At 36.2% G+C, this 16,493-nt stretch overlaps 1 protein-coding gene across 12 annotated transcripts in view; it reads left to right on the top strand.

Annotated features, from left to right (window-relative positions):
* The window catches only part of NBEA (neurobeachin), a 505,074-nt gene that overhangs the window by 303,667 nt on the left and 184,914 nt on the right, over positions 1 to 16,493 (top strand). For all 12 annotated transcript variants that reach the window (XM_068142943.1, XM_068142938.1, XM_068142931.1 and 9 more), the window contains one exon: positions 9,692 to 9,816. In XM_068142943.1, coding sequence (XP_067999044.1) covers positions 9,692 to 9,816 — 125 coding nt within the window. The remainder of the gene's footprint in view (positions 1 to 9,691; positions 9,817 to 16,493) is intronic.

The following is a 16,493-nucleotide window of genomic DNA, read 5'->3' as shown; positions in this document are numbered from 1 at the left end:
TGCACCTCATGAGTACTGTGTTCAGTTTTGGGCCGCTCACTACAGGAAGGACATGGAGGTACTGGACCATGTCCTGAGAACAGCAACAAGGCTAGTGAGGGGTGTTGGTTGCTCAGCCTGGAGAAGAGGAGGCTGAGGGGACACCTTATTATTCTCTACAACATTCCTGAAAGGAGGTTGGGGTGAGGTGGGTGCCAGCCTCTTCTCCCAGGTAACAAGTGATATGACAAGAGGAAGTGGCCTGAAGTTGCACCAGGGAAGATTTAGATTGGATATTAGGAATATTTTTTTCACTGAGAGGGTTGTCAAACATTGGAACAGTCTGTCAAGGGAAGTGATAGAATCACCATCCCTGGAGGTGTTTAAAAGACATGTGGATGAGGAGCTTAGGGACATCATTTTACAGTTGCGTACAGGTTATGATTGGACTCTGATGTTAAGTTCTTTTTCAGCCAGGTGATTCTGATTCTGTCATAGTATCTGGACAGATTTGCCAAAGCAATGTTACATTAGTTTATGTTTAATGTTAAATCAATCAAATGACTTTAAAAATTCCATTTACCTTTGGTTTTACTTTATAGACATTTGAGTTATCTTTTTCTTCTTTTTTACCTTTTTCTCTTTTTTTCCAAGAGTTACATGGCCTTTTTCTTATGCTTTTTCCTCATGTAGTTTTATGCAGACAGTTTTATTTCCCTCAAACTGCTGCTTCTTGGTATATGTTTACTACTTTTTAGTACTATGGCAGCCATCCCAGAATGAACATCTCATTCTGGAAAGCTGAGCTTCATTTTAAAAAATCTAGATGGTCAGGACAATTAGTTGTTCTTTGTGTGTTCATTATCAGTTTGTTCCTTCAGACCCTATGCAATACATTAGAATCCTCAATCCTTATACAAATTGCCTGCCTTCTATAAAAATTTTCTCAGACTATACAATAAATTCTGGCACTTAACTGCCACAGAATTTTGTATTTCAGGTACTGCTATAGCTAAAAGGAACATCTCTATTGGCACAGCCTCTCTTTCACTTCTACTGACATTACTCTTCTCTCTGATGTCTCATCTAACTGAAGATTAATACCTCTGGAGAGATTTCTGTTTTCAGCTTCCCTTTTCTATTTTTCATCTTTCAAACTTCAATGTCCTCAATTTTTTCACCAAAATTAAGTCATAAAAGTTTCAGTACTTGGAGGGTTTCCTTGAGACGATTTATTAAATATACCTTTATCTAGTACCTTAAGAAGAGGATAAAAGCCACATAAATCACTCCCCCATTTCTGACAAGGATGCTGCACTTTAACACAGGTATTAGAAAATTCTTCTCCAGGAGTTTGGTGGCTATTTAATCACAGGATTTTTGCTCTCTCTTCATTTGTAACCAATTCTCTGTTCCTCTCAGCTTGTCCTTCATTATTAATGCAAGACCATTAGTAACATGATAATAGGGGAGAAACTGAGTTGGCAGTTTTCGTTTTGCTTTCCAGAGGTGACACCTCTGCTCTAGTTCTGCTGATTAGTGATAGTATCATCAGTTATTTTGAGTTCCTTCATGCTCTTATTTCACCCTTATTTCCAAGTCCACATGAAAACCCTTCCCTTCCACCCAGACCTTGCAAAGCTACAACACACAAGTACTGATCTCTGCAGAAGTTTGCAAGTTTATGAATTGTATTCATCCTTCACAAGTGCAAATTACCTCAAAACTTTTCCTTTCATATTTTAAAAACTGTTACCATTTTCCCATCTCCACAGGGAAAACTAGTCTGCTGCTAACTTGTGCTGCATATATTGTCATGTTAAAGTGAACCATTCTCCCCCTTTTTCTCTTCATACAGTAATCGAAGAACACAAAGATTGGCCCTAAACTTCACAGGTTTTTGGAGTTCACTGCATTAAATAAAAGTAGCTCAAATTAATGCCTCAAAATGTAATAGATATCTAACATATGTTCTTGATAACCCAGTATTCATCCATTTATGCATCTATGGGTTTTCACATGGATTTTGTTCTCCTCCCATTCTCTTTCGCAGTTAATTCTCTTCCACTGGTTTCCATAATCATTCATTTATTCTCACATCTTTTTCTAACAAACTTGCCACTTCTCCATTTTTTACAGCTCAGTGTTCCTTTTTGTTCACCAATCAATAATTATATTTCAAACCTTTCAACTATGCTTTTCAATTTCTTTTCCTCCCTACCTGTTGTCTTAGTAGTTTCTCATTTCACAGTATTATGGAATATATTGCTAGAAGAAGTATTTTAATCAGTCCTTCACCCCTGTTCCAGTAAAATTATTCTAATGAATATTATCTGTTGGTTAGATCCTATTACTTTTCTATCAAGTCCATTTTGATTTTTAAGGCTCTGACTTTATCTGCATTTCTCCTGAAATTTCACCAATCATTCCTGTCTCATGTCTCTTCTCACTTTAATTTTTTACACTTTGGCAGCCCTTCATAGCAGGTACAAAAGTACTTCTCATCTCTTGTGACACTGTGCTGTCTAGCTGTGCCGCTGGAATGTAAGTCATCTAGCTGGACTAATGTGCTTGCCACACCATTTCCTCCAGCTGTCAGTGTTCAGAACTCTAAATGCTTAACCAAATTCACAGGGAGCTCTCTCATTTCTGCCCATGGTAGTTTGCTGCACTAGTTAGAAATACAAGATAAATGTAGAGCCATGCCTTAGGAAATGCTACCTCTAACCAGCAGCCTAGGTATCCCTTGTTTGCTCTCTGGTGTAATCACCATCCACCAGTTTATAGTCTTCTTCATGGCTTCTCTTCCTGCTCTTGTCTTCCTGCTTCACTAGTTTGTGGGCATAATAACTGCTGTGTGTTGTACTGATACCCTACATCTTGTAGCCCCATTTCCAGTAATCTGTATTCATCCCCGTGACTTCCCTAGGGCATGTCCACCCAGCTTCTTTCAAAAGTAGGGAACTTCTCACACAAAGATTTAATCACTCAATATCACATTCTTAAAATAAAAAAAAGAAAAAAAGAAAACTTTAAAAATATGAAATATTACCTATATTTCTCTTTTAGCATCTATTTAAATTACAATCTCTGAGACTTCTTTCTATGCTGAGACTGACAAATACTCTGATGTTTAAAACAGTAATAATTATGCATAATTAAGAGAAAATAAAAAAGTCTCTAAGAATGCTTAAAGATTTTTTTTAACTATCAATTTTCAATGTATTAGATGTCTCTCAGGTTCATCAACATGTTTATTCTCGGTCTTACTAGTTCCAGTATTTATTATTATTGGTATTTCTTGCTTAGCATTTTTCTTAATCTTCAATATTCCTAGTTTTATTTCTGGGATTCCCTAGTGTTGTCTTTGGAAAAATATAATGGAGATTAGCAATTTTTGTCACAAAAAAAAATCCTTTCTTTATTGTGTGGGATAACTGTAGCAGTTACATTAGCTAAGGCTTCTGATATTTGTTTCTGTTTGTAGTGGTTTGAGCCTTAACTGGGAGTTAAAAGCCCAAATGGGAAAAGGCTGACAATCTCTTCCCCACTCCCCCCCCCACCTCCTCCCTCCAAACAGAGAGGGAAAGAAAAAAAAGGGGTAAGGAGCATATCCACTAAACAGCAATCTGGAGTCGGCTTGGAAGTAGAGAGGCAAATAATTTTTTCTTTAAACTATATATATATATATGACAATAACAGGAAAAGTTCACAGGGGCAAGGAACAAGAGTGGATGGGAATGGGACAGAAAAGAACAATACAAAACCAGTCTTTCTCTGAGGAGGCACGGAGGCAGCAGGGAAAAGGATCATGTCTGGCCACGTGGCTGAGGAGCAGGAGGGCAGCTGCAGTAGCTCTCATCCAGCAGAGGCAGGAGCCAAAAGGAGATCCAACAGCTATGATGTCCTGCTTTTTATACCCTGGCTGGGCAGGGAGTGGGGAGTGGAACAGACTCAGCTTTCCCAGGGGGAAACACCCTGCAGGGAGGGTAAAGTATCCTCAAGCCCTCCACCCTGCTTTGTTTTTTTTGTTTTCAGAAAAGGGCGTTAACCCACCACACTGTTCATGTACAACAAAGCTTTGTTGTCTTTTCATCAGTGAGGAGAAACTTGTTAGCCATTGGAATGGGCTGCCCAGGGAGGTGGTGGAGTCACCATCCCTGGAGGTGTTCAAGAGGGGATTGGACGTGGCACTTGGTGCCATGGTTTAGTAGTCATGAGGTCTTGGGTGACAGGTTGGACTTGATGATCTTTGAGGTCTTTTCCAGCCTTATTGATTCTATGAGGGAAGTGATTTTTACCTACCTGTCTCATCATCTTCACTGAACCAGCTGTTTCTGTTTCAAGAACGGTCAGAAAAACTTTAATACAGGTGTTGTCTCTGTTGCTATACCATTTCTGAATAATGTTTGCTCCTTTGTTGCTACAGAAGGCATTTACTACTTAGATCTTCTAGCATATAGGTTTATATCTTGGCTTGTATTTTTTAACTGTAAAAAATACTGCAAAAGTAATAATTTGTAATTATTTGTAAGTTTTCTTAGTGGTTTGGGTTTTTTTTAGTGCTACAATTTTTTTCTTCTTCATATTACTTTATGGAAATACTTAACACTTTTCCAATAAACTTTTTTTCTTATTCTTCAAAACGGAGTAATAATTTCACATTGTGGAATTGTTTGTCCTTTTTAAAATATGTTATGCAAAAATGACCAGAACTAATTCTTGAAATTATAGACCATATTTTCCTTGTCTTTTCTATGCAGTTTCCCAGTATTACAAAAAAATATGGATTCTCTGACATCCTTCCAGTCCTTTGACCAACCTCTTTTTTTCCAAACAACTTTTTCCCCTTCCCCCATGCCTGCAGGCTTGTTCCTCTTCATTAACATATTCAAACTTAATCTCTTCCATCTGGCAGCCCATCCTTTGGTCTGCAGTCTGAGGATCTTTTATGGACATGTGTACTGCTACTTGCCACTGTTTGTATTTGCATCTAGTTGCTGTATCTGTAGGTGACACAGAACAAACTGCATTTGTACATGAACACAGACTGGTTTTCACAGCCATGGAGCTGCTGTCTCCGATGCCGACTGCCCACAAGATGGACAAAGGCTTGCTGTTTAGGACAGCTAATATTCATAAATAAAAGAAAAAATATGTTCCCATACACTTAGAATCAAAAGTTGTCTTTAAAAAATGCCAAGCTCTATAGGCGTTGTGAAAAGGCAGAGAGAACTTCACTGTGCAAGCTGGCTTGATATGAAAAGGCAGAGAGAACATCGCTGTGCAAGCTGGCTTGATATTGATCTAATTGTTTTAGTGACAGAGTGCTACACAATTTCACCTCTGAGAGGGTAATAGTTTGGACTATCCTTTAGTCCCCAACAATATTTGTCCCCAAATATATGGAAGGGTGGTGTGTGGTATGGTAACAGATTCATATACAGAATTCTGGGCAGTTCAAACTTTTGCTCTTGGGAGATTGCAAAGGTGTTTTCTCTAAGTCTCCCCTGGCTGTCTGGAGTAGCATAACACCATTTTGCCTTTCCATCCAATGCTGGCCTTTAAGAAGATAAAATGCTGTTTGAAGTAGGAGGGTGTACACAGCAAGCTCCTAAGTGGACACCAGTGATGACAGTGGTAGTGAAACAGATTTTGTAACCCTTTAATAATTGAAGTAAAGTAGGACTTAAGCATTTAGTATTAACTATATGAAATACAGCACATCTGAAGTCAAGGATGAATTTTGGAACATATGCACCACTCCAAAGAGAGTTTTTCATCATTATTAGTCTTGTGATATCACTGGTTTCATGCTGGCCTTTATTATAAGAAAGAGAAATGTTTATATTAGATTATATTACTGTTTGTATAGAAATTATCTTGACAATTAAACTCACAGTGCAGACTTCTTTGGGTCATGTGTTTTAAGGTGCATTTTAAATAACTGTTCAGTTAAAGAGAAGTATTTCTCTTTTTTAAGTCTGTAGAAGTAGCTCATGAATGATGCTATAAACTTTTAGTTATTAAAAAAAAAATCATTATAGCATGTTTAATATGCACTTACTCAAACAACCTTGATTCAAAAATGTCACTTAACTAGTATAACATATGGGGGAATGAGAAATTACATACAATCTAGTTGGCTGTGGAAATAAGGATTATTAATAATTTACATGATTACAAAAAGTAGAGCTTTTTGAGATATACTTCTCACAGAAATAAATTACAGGTGTGACTCAATTTAACCAAGTCGCTTCTAGGAAAAGTGGGCTGTAGCAGAAATAGATATGGACAATTTGCAGACATGCTGTTTTCTAGGACTGACTTGTGGAAGCAATAGGAAGTGTAGTTCTGTTTGATATGCAGCTATCATTTGGAACTACCTAACAGCTGTCTGAGTTCCTAGACAAAAGTAAAGACTGAATAATATGCACAGGATTATAATATAAGTATTTCTAAAGTAATCTAATCTAAGAGCTAGACAATTTAATACTGATTCTGTCCACAGTTCTGGGCTTTTAAAGCAGGTTAAACTTAATTTCAGGCTTGAGCTTGTGGCCACAGACTACTATGTGCTACTATTTTTAATCTAATCCAAAGATGCAGTAATACAACTGTTTAGGAAAATCCCACTCATTTTTCTGTCTATAATGCAAGTGATGAAACTCAACCATTCAAAACTCTAAATACAGCCATCAGCTTTTCAAGTGTCTATTTTCTTGCTAAGAGTAGCGTAGGAGAAAGTATCTAGTCTTTTTGTTAAAGATGTCGCTTGAACTGTCAAGGGTAAATATGAGAATAACTGACTAAGATTTAGAAAGCCTTTTTTTTATGGTTCAGATACCATCTCCCAGTATCCAGAAGTATGCACTAACATGATGGGATAGACTCCTGTAGAAAAGTCTAGGAAGAAGTTTCAGTTGTGTCTTCAAAAGCTATATAATTTGTGGTTAGGAATAAGGTTCGCAGTCTATTATTTCAATTTTTGTATTTTGCACCATTAGTATGCATTTCAGACTTTGATCCCTGGTGAACTCATGACCTCTTTTGAATCCCCAAAACAGACTTTATCCTCTGACAATTTCATCACATCTTTACTTAGCACTTCATTAAAATAGTGACTTTAAAACCCATTTTATTTTCTGTTAAGAATATACAGTATTCTTCAGACTGAGGAATGAAATTATTGAATTTCTAGATGAAACACATAAATTAGAAATGTAATTTTTAAAGTCTCTGAGTTTTTCTTGATTTCCTTAAAAGTTTTTAATTCTTACATGGTTGTGTCATTCTTACCAATCTAACAGTACTGTTATTATTGTTGTTATTGAGCCAAATACCATTTCAGAGAACTCCTGTCTTTAAATGAGTTTTCATTGAGTATCTTTGCTTCTGTCCCATCATGACCTAAAAATTTCCTTAGAAGTTTTTATTTCTTACATGGTTGTGTCATTCTTACCAATCTAACAGTACTATTATTATTACTGTTGTTATTGAGACAAATACCATGTCAGAGAACTCCTGTCTTTAAATGAGTTTTCAATGAGTATCTTTGCTCCTGTCCCATCATGACCTACTCTTAGATGAAAAGGAAAAATTTCTTGCCTTTAAAACAAAACAAAACAAAAAAAAACACTGTGACAGAAAACCTTTAGGATTATCTTTGATATTTTCAGTTCAAAAGATAAACTTGGAGTGCACAAGGAGTCTTTAAACTTTGTCTTTTAAACCATGGGACAGTGGTCGGCCCATTTTGCATTCGTTTCATATAAGGGTCGAGGCGATTTAGCAGTTGCAATAAAATTATTCAGTGCTCACTGTAGGAGGATAAATGACGGACTGATACTTCAGGCTAACACGACATCTGTGATCTAAAAACTGTATCAGAATACAAACCTAAAGTAAGCTCTTTTACTTATCAAAAGATAATTGGCACTCACAGTAGCAAAATACTTCTGTCTCATAGCATGTAGGCCAGGCCATTACTGCTGCGTTTTCCCACCATCAAGCTCAGAGTCACTGTCTCAGCTTTACACAAGATGCTCTGAATTGCTCCCAGTGAAGAAGCAGCTCCCACTAAACTCCTAAGATGATTTCTCACTACTTGTACATAAGTAAAATGCCTGTACTGCAAGACAGCAATGAAGTAGCACCTCCACACAGACTCAAGAAACATATAGTGAAAATGTCATTCAGGATGAACAAAAAAATAAATGCAACACTAAAAATGATGGTGGGCTGCTTCTGAAAATGTGTAAGTGGCTAGAAGGTATGCCGCTGCATCCACTGCCCTTGGTGCTGTACCCTGCAGAACTGATTCAGGTCTCATGACAGCCAGTAGTAAAGTTGGATAAGAACTCATGCAATCTTTAAAAAGTGAAAAAAAAAAAAAGTGGTTAAGTGTAAAAACTGTAAAGGTCAGTTCAATGTTAGCATATTCTTGCACTTCCTCTGGAAATGGCTACAGGCATATAGCTTGGCAAAATGAAGGCACTATAGAAAACAGTAGCTTAAGTAACCCCTAGAAAAATCCAGCAAAGATGTAGTCCATACTTGTGAGTGGAAAACTTTTCTCTTTTATTTCATCTGCCTTTTGACCCTACACAGCCAGGGTTCTGCAGATAAATTGAAAATGACTGGCTGAAGGCAGTAATTCCCTAGTTCTAGTCTGCAAGGTCATGATCTGCAGAATCACTTTAAGTGCATAATGTGTTCATGAGTTGGATGATAATAGGCATCCACAAACATTTTGGGTATTTGTTATTTTTCCATTTGGATAGTGAACCAAACATTTTTTTTAAATGTTGGCTTAAAATACAGCTTTGGCAAAATGTCTTGCAGCAGACTTGTAAAATTGATGTGGGAGATGTTTGTATTGATCAGGTCAAGAAGTTGTCTGAAAGTGGACCTAGTTATTTCTTGTAGAACTGATATTGAGTACCAGATTATTACATGTGTGTATGTTTTGACTTGAAAACAGATTAACAATGGTTTGTATCATTCTACAGAACTTTAATATTGCTTTGGAATGTCAAAAGGCAATGTAATGCAGAGATGGACATGGTTGTTAATGGCTTGTATTAGCTGGAAGCTATAAAATCATCCTAGTACTCTGTTAGTGCTGGAATAATAATTTACCAAGACAATTACCACATGGTGGAATTTTTTTGCAGCTCTAATTCAGTGTTATTAATAATGAATAAAATTGCAATTTTCTCAGGTTGCTAGGGGCAGTGGGGAATTATTTCAATGAATATTTCAGCACATTAGTTTAATCATAGTTCCACAAAATTCAAGTGGGCAATATTTTATACTTCTAAGTTCAGTCTGCTAAGGGACCATAGTCATTAAATTGCAAACTATTTGCACTGAGGTCCATTCTATGATTTACAAGCCTTGTTAAAAACACTGTAAAAGAAAGCAAGCTGTGCCATTAATACTTGTAATTTGATGCTGCATTTGTTAATGGGCTCAGTGTGATTAATGTTTTTAGCAGCAGGCAGAACATTTTGAGACAGGCAGTGCTGAGGCTTACAATATATAAATACATGTTAAGAAACATTAGAATATTGTGAGTTTTAGTAATATATGTTTTTACAAGGCCATGCCTGAAATAAAAGAAAAAAGGATCAGTGAAATTATACTATAATGTTTGTAAATACAGTTCAAGCTGTGGTAGGTGCTGATGTGTGTGTTCTTTATTTCATAGCCAACTGCATGACTTCTGGCGCTTGGATTACTGGGAGGACGACTTGCGCCGACGGAGGCGATTTGTTCGCAATGCTTTTGGGTCTACTCATTCTGATGCTCTTCTAAAAGCTGCTGTGGAATATGGTCAGTACTAACTCCTACTTTAAAATATACCTTATGCTGTTTTCTTGATGTCCATGAATCCGTGAGGATTGTGTCCCTTTTTTTCTAAGGACAGCATTAAGAATTCCTAGCAAGATATATTTTTAGGAACTTTTTCAATTCTCACACTTCAGTAAACCAGAAGATTTGAGCTTGTGGGCTGTTATTTTTTCTCATTCCCAAGGGATTCACATTGTACCTCTTTAGCATTCCCAAACACTAATTTTGAGTCACTGGTAAAAGAAACTAAACTTGTCTTTCCAGAGTGACAGAATGAAACTGCTAGGCCATCAAACTAATCTGTTGTAATAGTTCTATTGGAGACTTGCCATGAATGAGGAATTAACTGGTTTTGAAAATCTTTAACTCTGGCATCCATAATCTAAGCCAATTTTTTTTTTTTCTGCAAATCATTACATGCATAAGAACTTGTTTGTAGTAATTTAAGCAAAAGCATGGGTTATACCAGCATAAGAACCCTTTAAAATTCTTATTGATGAGTATTTTATACTTTTTTTATATTGAACTAGCATTAAAGCAGGAAGAAATCTGATTTATAAACTATTACAAAGTTTGTGATTTGAGTGGTTAACTGACTATGTAGGAGCTTCAGTCTAGGAACGGAAGGATTAGATGAAGTATGATTTTCTTGGAGAGGTAGATAGCATATAAAAGAGAAAGGAGGAACAGGCTTAAAAATTCCCTTATATCATCTAAAATTTGTATATGTTTAATGACTTCTAGTACTAAACATATACAACATGAACCTGAGCACTCCAAAGGACTAAAGTAAATTTATTTCTCATATTTAAAGTGGGGTATGTCTCTCATTTATTAGACAAGACTCTTTAAAAGAATACTAAGATGTTTTTTCTGTCCTTTTGTTGTTAAAAAAAAAAAAAAAGGCAACCTGCAACATTGGAAACAAATCCTAAAGAAGTTAAAAATGGAAGTAACTATACACAAAGGGAGTTGAACCTTTCAGCTGATGTGTAGCCAAAGGCTAATGTTGCCAGAAGTTCTCAATATGATAAATACAAAACTAACATTGCATGACCTATGCATTTCATGAACTTCACAAGTTGTTGGGGCAGATAGAAGGGATTCAAGTGTTAGACATATAAATTAAAATCTGTGTGTGCAGTTATACCAGCTAGTATATGTTAATACTTACTTAATCATGAAAGCTATTATATGAAGGACTTAAGGTCAGAAACTGTTCCTAATTGGGTTAAGGAAGACATTTTCCCCAGTAGTGTATAATACTGCATATTTGACAAAGGGTTATTTTCTCCACATTCTTCCAAACCATCAAAATAGAGATAAAAGGCAGGGCAAAACCATGCTGATTAAACTATTGCATCTGTAAAGGAGATGGTCTTCGAAACCATGGGCTTTATGTGTTATAAAGGTATAAAAACCCTTTTGAATGTTCTAATTTATAGTTTTCATTTGGGATCTTGAACTAGCATTAAAACAGGAAGACCTATTACAAAGCCATGGGTTAGTCATGAGGTCTGGGGTGACGGGTTGGACTTGATGATCTTTGAGGTCTCTTCCAACCTTGGTGATTCTGTGAAAGTTTTAAGCCTTGATGTTACCCTATTTTGGTTTTGGGGGTTTTTTAATAGCAGGAGCTTTCTGTTTACTTGGGCTTTGCTTCATGCCTTTATAGCAGAAATGTTGTATCTTTGGGAGAAGACTGTACTGGGAGAATTCTGGAAATAGTTTTGTTTGGGATTTTTTAAGGAGAAATATGATACAAGTTGCACTTAAACTGATTCAGCATATGTAACTGTTCCATTTATGTAGTTTCGGTGTTTAGTGCAGGTGACAGGTGCTAGGTAGTAAAGCTACCCTGCAAGATAAAGCTACAACCAAAAGAGACAGAAAGACATGAATAGTTATAGTTTCATACTGGATAATTTCTGTATAATTTCAGGTGTGGTTAGAGGAGGTACACATCAAACTTGATGGCTGCATAAAAATTACAACAGACTGAAGTTGTCTTGTTTGCAGAATTCAAATAAATTATACTAATTTTGCAGACATAGTGAATTAACATATGGATTTTTAAAGCAGTGTGCATTAAAGTTATAATTCATGGTCTTATCTACATGTACTTTTCAGAGCCTTTGGATTTTAATACTAAAACTTTTAGCTGACCTTTCTCTGTAAGAAAACATCCTTAACACTGATGCTATTTTTATGCCTTTTGGTGTTACTAATGAGTTGAATAATTTATGAGGTTGTCATGTGAAAAGGATTTGGTGCAGTTTGATGTACTTTTAGCCTCTGGTGTTGGAATGTGATTAATAGAGATTAATAAAGAGCTGAAGTCAGATTTTTTTTTTTCATAGGGCTTAACTTTCATTGTGTTGTTGTTTGGAGTTGTTTTGGTAGGTTTTGGGTGTGGTGTTTTTTTTTTTTAATTAGCTTTATTTGGATAATTTTGTTTGAAACAGTTTGATACTACAATGCCCCTAGCTTCCAAAACTAAGTATGATATCACACTTCAGAAAGAATTCAAAGCATTTTTTAGAAAATCATATTGCATAGCTTTCCAGTAACAGATTTTTTTTTTCCCCCTGACCTCAGATACTTTGTTTGTGAGAAATAAACTATTCATCAAAGGAAAATTTGTTGGGCTTTTGTCATATTAATAGAGAGTTTTCATCTTGACTGATACCTCTAGTACAAGTAAAGCTATTCTGAGCATCAATAAAATAGTGGAAATATCTTACAAGTTTTTGTTATCTACATTGACTGTCAGTTATCATTTAGGATTTTGTTCATGAATATTGCAGCGGAGGAATGTTTAGTCAAAGCCTAAGTCAGCAAGCTCCTCAGTGTCTACGATCAAAGGCATCAACTTAAATAGGTCTGATCAGGCATTGCAGAAGAGGGCAGGCAGTTTCAGCTGAGCAAAAATTGCAGAGCAAAGATGACAAAATTAATCAGTCATTTCTTTGGCAGTAAATAATAAGATACGCTGAGGATTGCAGATGAGAGAATTTCCAGATTCCTTGGAGATGTGCCTGCTTAACAGCTGATTTATCTAAGCTTTTGCAGCCATCAAGATATGACCTTGATAAATAAAAAAGTGCTCTACAGCTACTCTAGTATTGAATCAGGGTTGATGTTGGATACTGTAATTATATAATGCAGTCATCAAGGAGTAGAAGTGTCTTGGAAGTGAAAGCTGTGTCTGTGATCTATATTTTTTTTAGAGAAATAACAACAAATGTTAAATTCTACCTCGAAAAGCTAAAAAAAAAATACAGTAAGAAATTACAATTTATTTCTATGACTATATACAACTGTGTGAAAAATTATAGTTTATTTCTGTGACTATACACTTAGCTGTCCTTTGAGACTGAGTATGTTGGGGTCACAACAGCATTTACAGGAGGTGGATTGGAGAATTTTTCACTTTGGCTTAGTCTCCATTTCTAAGATTTAGGTATTAGGCATAGGATTTGTTTGTCATCTCTTAAAATTATTTTCATACCTAGATTTAAAATTCAAGCATAATTAGTTCATCATTGACTCTGCTGTGCTCTTTTGTTTTAAATTCTTACTTGAATAGAAATAAAGATTTATTTTTTCCTTTTGTAAAGCTGAAGGGACGCTTACTGCAGTATCAAAGAGCAAGCTAGAATGGAATTTTGAAGTACCTGGAAACTTCTAGTAGAGTTTTAATTTTATAATGTCAACAGATTTTAAACAGTTCCTAAGTTTAGACTGAGTTTCAATCTAAACGACTAAATTGTAGACCAAAAAGAAAGTAAGAAAGAAAAAGAAGGTTGTATAAACTATTATAAACTCTTCTTCCCTTTTCCAAATTTTTCTACCAGTAAATGCATGAAATATGCAGATATGACCCAATTCACAGTGATTCTGTACATGTGGTGAAAGAGCTGTCTCTTCTGGTTAATCACCTTAACAGTTTACAGTCATTGGAGATTAGTATAGATGAGACACTACTGTACCACCCTGTGAATGAGACAGAATGCAGGTCCACAAAGGTCATGTTAAGAGCAAAACAGATAGCTTTGCTCCTTCAGTCTTTCAAGATTGTGGTCCACAAACCATTTGCATAGAGGGGGGCCGAGAAAGGACACACTTTCTAGTCTGCACTGGAAGAAACTGTCATGAATAATTTTGTGTCCATGTTCTAAACATATATATATAAGCTGGTCAAATACTTCTAGGGTCTGTGCTCAAGAATATTTGGCCTGTTAAGGTGATTGTCATGACAGATCCTGAATGCTTAGAATAAAAATTAAAATGAAAAAAAAAAATTACTATGCAATACTTTGGGGTTTGAAAAAAAAAGCTACAGATGTGATTTATATGTGCAGTATGAAAACTGCTTTTGAATTTTCCTACTTGAAGTGACTCATTCCGTTAGGCATTTGGACATTTGATTAGCAACCTTCTTTCAAGAGTGGTTGTAGTTGAGGCAGACTGTATATGGCTGCTTCTGGGACTTGTTAGTCCTCTAAGTTTCAGTAAATGCTCTGTGTGCTCTTCATCAGAAATATGGTTTCCTTATATAAACAATTGAAAAAGCATCAGGTTTTGAAATCTGAAGTGTTTGAATATGAAATCTGCTTTCATGAAAGCAGATGGATTTTGATAGACTTTCAACTAATTGTGGTCAGGATTCCTTCAGCCTGCTGAAGGAACTGCATTCCCAGAACATTTAGCTTCAAGCAAGTGCTGCCTTAAAAGAAAGACTGTGGAGTCTTGCTATAAAATTGTGTCTGAAATCCATGGGAACTTGTACTAAAACCAGGAACTGTCTTCAGAACAGGGATTCTATGTGTTCTATGGACCCTAAAGAGAAATACTGATTTGTGAAGGTCCTTAATGTTAAAGAAAAATGTACCAAGATGAAATTTCAGTAACTGTACCTCTAGAGAAACCCATTAGTGCTGAGAAGTCCGGAGCAGTTGATTCCCTCACCTTCAGACTTTCATCTTTGGAACTGCTGGACTCCCTGCCTTCTGCAGTCAGTGTTAGAACAAGATAGATGGAGGAGACTTCAAACAAACACTTGTCATGTGCCAAATGTTGTTCTAGAAAGCTAAGTCAGTGTTTTACAAACAAGCTTACTTTGACATTTTCAGGTGATAAGACATCAAAATGTCCCAAGAACTTTAGATGCTTCAGTCCCTTAATCATCTTTGTGGCCCTTCATTAGACTGTCTGCAGGATGTCCATCCCTCTTGTAATAATGGGGAGATGAGAACTGGTCATAGCACTCCAGGTGTGGCCCACCAATGCTGAGTAGAGGGGAAGGATCACTTCTCTCCACCTGCTGACAGTACTTAGCCTAATACAGCCCAGGAAAACATTGACTTTTGCAACAGGGGCACATTGCAGCAATAGGTTCCTCAGGCATGCGGTTGTATCCCCACCCTTGGAGGTGTTTAAAAGATGCGTAGAAGTGGTGCTAAGACATATGGTTTAGCAGTTTTAATGTTCATTGGTGAGCATAAGTCATTAATCCCTAACAATGCTTACATGTGTCATCAAGTAAGTCCTCTTTGTTCTTTAGTCTAAATGTGATTATGCTGAAATGTGAGACAAGCGTGTGAATCATTCTGCTTCACTTGGAACACCTGAAATAATACTCCTATTACACAGCTTTCAGTACATGAACTAACTTCCACATTGTGAAATTTTCCATGTACTCTGAGTGAGTCGACATCTGACTTGTGTGCCTGAAGGACTTGCAAAAATCTGTCATTTTTTTTTTAAGATTTAGGATTTGCATCTACAGCCTTATAATTGTAGCCCAACAGTGCCATCCACTGCTTCTCCAAATAAACTTCCTAATATTTAATCCTCACAGGGTTTCCACTGACTATTTTGCATGGTAATAGTCAGATACAGATTAAAATTAAATTTGTTTAAAGTAAATCCCGGAATAAGAGCTTATATTAGGTATTGCTGGAAAGATCTGTAAAGTAAAATCCTAATTGTAAGAATCATTGAATCCAAAATACTAGATTTAACTTGCTCTCCTTTCTCTTCTTTCTGATACTTCTTCCCCCCTTCCCATCATACGTATATTATCATTAAATATATCTACTATTATGTTGATACTTATTCCTATACCCACTGCAATGTAATAAAAGATGCCTTCAAGGTGTATACTGTAATGGAGTTTGCTTAGATAGACTGCTGCACACTGTTACACAGACTTGAACTGAGCTTCTCCTGCCTGACTGTAGGTGATAGAAGAGAGTTGCAATTGCATCCTAACAGGTCTTTGCAGTCTCTAAATATCTGTTCTCTGTTATATGCTATTTGTAGCACAGGAATTTTTGTAGCAGCTTTATAATGTTTTAAATATATTTTTATCAAACAGCCTTTTTTATATTTTTTTTTCCTAATTATTTCCTCAAGCCTGGAATATCAGAATCTCTGTCTGGATTCTTACTCAAAGTTTTGGATGTGAAAACTTTGGGTGTCATCCCTCCCCTCCCAAAAATTTCTGTGTTGGGTTTCAAATGCCTTCACTCTGAAATTTTCATGTTATCTGGCATGAGTTGGATTTTAATGACTTGGATTTTAGCTGCTCTTAACTTTCTGGCTTTTTACCAGCAGTTAACATAAGTAGTTGTGTTTCTCACTTCTTCATCTGA

This window comes from Melanerpes formicivorus, unplaced genomic scaffold (genome assembly GCF_026170545.1).
Source record: "Melanerpes formicivorus ecotype bairdi unplaced genomic scaffold, bMelFor1.0.p_v2 SCAF_1, whole genome shotgun sequence".
NCBI lineage: Eukaryota > Metazoa > Chordata > Aves > Piciformes > Picidae > Melanerpes > Melanerpes formicivorus.
Note: the sequence above shows the minus strand (reverse complement) of the source record. Positions and strands in the feature narration are given on the sequence as shown.